The 2,648-nt window shown below is 54.5% G+C and overlaps 1 protein-coding gene and 1 non-coding gene across 2 annotated transcripts in view; both read left to right on the plus strand.

The window, feature by feature from the left end:
• The first annotated feature begins 37 nt into the window (after positions 1 to 37).
• TRNAT-AGU lies at positions 38 to 111 on the plus strand. Its single transcript has one exon. It is a non-coding gene; the product is annotated as a tRNA-Thr (tRNA).
• A 1,599-nt stretch (positions 112 to 1,710) lies between these two features.
• Positions 1,711 to 2,648, plus strand: part of COPS6 (COP9 signalosome subunit 6) — a 10,166-nt gene continuing 9,228 nt past the window's right edge. Inside the window, exon 1 of the mRNA XM_031065250.1 lies at positions 1,711 to 1,987. Coding sequence (XP_030921110.1) covers positions 1,744 to 1,987 — 244 coding nt within the window. The 5' untranslated portion in view covers positions 1,711 to 1,743. The remainder of the gene's footprint in view (positions 1,988 to 2,648) is intronic.

Below are 2,648 nucleotides of genomic sequence, written 5' to 3' on the forward strand. Positions count from 1 at the left end.
GGCGCGGGAAGGAGCCGGCGGCGCGAGCGGGGCAGGCGGCGCCGTGGCTTAGTTGGTTAAAGCGCCTGTCTAGTAAACAGGAGATCCTGGGTTCGAATCCCAGCGGTGCCTTTTACCCCGACACTCCTATTTTTGGGGTGGGCACCCCCAATTTCATGGTGGATGTTTCATTTGAGGGGAAAACAACGAGTTTTGGGGAAAAAACCGGATTTCGGGGGATAAAACCCGAATTTTAGGGGTTTATTTGGTTGGTTAAAGCGCCTGGTTAAAGTAAACGGGATGGTGGATTCGAACCCCGCCGGTGCCTTTTACCGCGACACCCCTATTTTCGGAGAGACACCCGCTCATTTAACGAGGACTCTCTATTATGGGGGGAAAACCCCGGATTTGGCCGAAAACGTCAGGATTTTGGGCGAAAAATCTCGAATTTTAGGGGTTTGTTTGGTTGGTTAAAGCGCTTGGTTAAAGGGAGATCGCGGATTCGAATCCCGGCGGTGCCTTTTACCCCGGCATCCCTTTTTGGGAGGGGGACACCCTCCGTTTAACGAGGGACACTCAGTTGGGGCTGTAAAGCCACGAATTTTGGGGGGAAACCCCGGATTTGGGGGAAAACCCCCGGATTTCGTGGGTTTATTTGGTTGGTTAAAAAGCCAGGTTAAAGTAAACGGGAGCTCGCCGGTTCGAATCCCGGAGGTGCCTTTTAATGGGGCAACCCCATTTTGGGGTGGACACCCCCGTTTTGGGGGGAGACACCCCCTTTTTTTGGCGGGAGACATTCCCTTTTTTGGGGGGACGCTCCTTTTTTGGAGAGGACACACCCAATTTCACGGGGGACACGCCTAAAGCATTGACCAATCAAAACTCCGCTCTCACATCCCGCCCTTTTAAGCCCCGCCTCTTGATGCTTTGCCCAATCAAAATTTAGCATCAAAGCCTCTCCTCCACAAAGCCCCGCCCAATCGTAGCGTTGTCCAATCACAATGAGTTCTCAAGCCCCGCCCCCTTGCTCCTTTCGCATGCCCCGTGAGGGCTCCAAGATGGCGGCGGCGGCGCCGGGAGGCGGCGGCTCCTGCGGGGGAGGAGCGGGGCCCGGGGGGGGGCCCGGGATCAGGAGGAGCCTCAAAATTACCGGGAATGTCCTCGGGATTAACGGGGGATGGGGCAGGGAACGGGGGGAGCACCGGGAGCGGTGAGGGGGGCACCGAGAGCGGTACCGGGAACGGCACCGGGATGGGGGAGATCGTGAGGGGAAAAAATTCAGGAGGAGCCTCAAAATTACCGGGAATGTCCTCGGGATTAACGGGGGATGGGGCAGGGAACGGGGGGAGCACCGGGAGCGGTGAGGGGGGCACCGAGAGCGGTACCGGGAACGGCACCGGGATGGGGGAGATCGTGAGGGGAAAAAACTCAGAGAAAACCTCAAAATTACCGGGAATGGCCCCAAAATTACCGGGAATAAGGGAGGAAATACCGGGAATGGCGATGGGATAATCGGGAATGGCTCCGGGAATAACGGGAACGGCACCGGGATGGGGGAGATCGTGAGGGGAAATAAATCAAAGGGAGCCTCGAAATTACCGGGAATGGCCCCAGGAGGACCAAAAATTGTCCCAAAATCCCGGGAACAGCCCAAGAGCCTGGGAATGGCACTGGGAACGATCCCAGAATTACCGGGAATGACCCCAAAATTCCCCGGAATTCCCGAATGTTCTGGAATTTTCCGTGGCAGGGGCGCCTCAGGTGATGGCCGGAGGAGTGACCGGCAGCGTGTCCGTGGCCCTGCACCCCCTGGTCATCCTCAACATCTCGGACCACTGGATCCGCCTGCGCTCCCAGGAGGGACGCAACGGCCAAGGTGGGGGAATGGTCCCCAAAAAAATCCCAAATTCTGCCCCAAAAATCCTACATTCTGCTCCAAAAATAGCCCCAAAAAAATCCCAAATTTTGCCCCAAAACAATCCCAAATTCTGCCCCAAAAATCCTACATTGTTCTCCAAAAATAGCCCAAAAAATCCCCAATTCTGCCCCAAAAAATCCCAAGTTCTGCCCCAAAAATCCTACATTCAGCTCCAAAAATAGCCCCAAAAAATCCCAAATTTTGCCCCAAAATTAGCCCAAATTCTGCCCCAAAAATAGCCCAAATTTCACCCCAAATCCAGCCCAAATTCTGCTCCAAATCCATTCCCAACTCTTCCTAAATTCAGCCCAAAAAGATCCCAAATTCCACCTCAGGTCCACCCCAAATTCTGCCTTAAATCCCCTCTCAAATCCATCCCAAATTCCACCTCAAAAAATCCTAAATTCTGCCCCCAAAAAAGCCCAAATTTCACCTCAAATCCACCCCAAAAAATCCCAAATTCCACCACAAATCCAGCCCAAATTCCTCCCAAGTCCACTCCAAAAAAATCCCAAATTCTGCCCCAAATCCAGCCCAAAACCTCCTCAAATTCCACCCCAAATCCATCCCAAAATTCCACTTCAAATCCATCCTAAATTTTGCCCCAAATCCACCCAAAAATCCCCCCTGGGACTCCCCAAAACTCCCCAGGGACCCCCCAAGCCCGCTCGATGCCAGGCCCCGCCCCTTCCCCTTTGAAGCCCCGCCCACTCACCACCAGCCCCTCCCCACTCACTGCCCGGGCCCACCC

Source organism: Geospiza fortis, unplaced genomic scaffold, assembly GCF_000277835.1.
Source record: "Geospiza fortis unplaced genomic scaffold, GeoFor_1.0 scaffold1089, whole genome shotgun sequence".
NCBI classification, from domain to species: Eukaryota; Metazoa; Chordata; class Aves; order Passeriformes; family Thraupidae; genus Geospiza; species Geospiza fortis.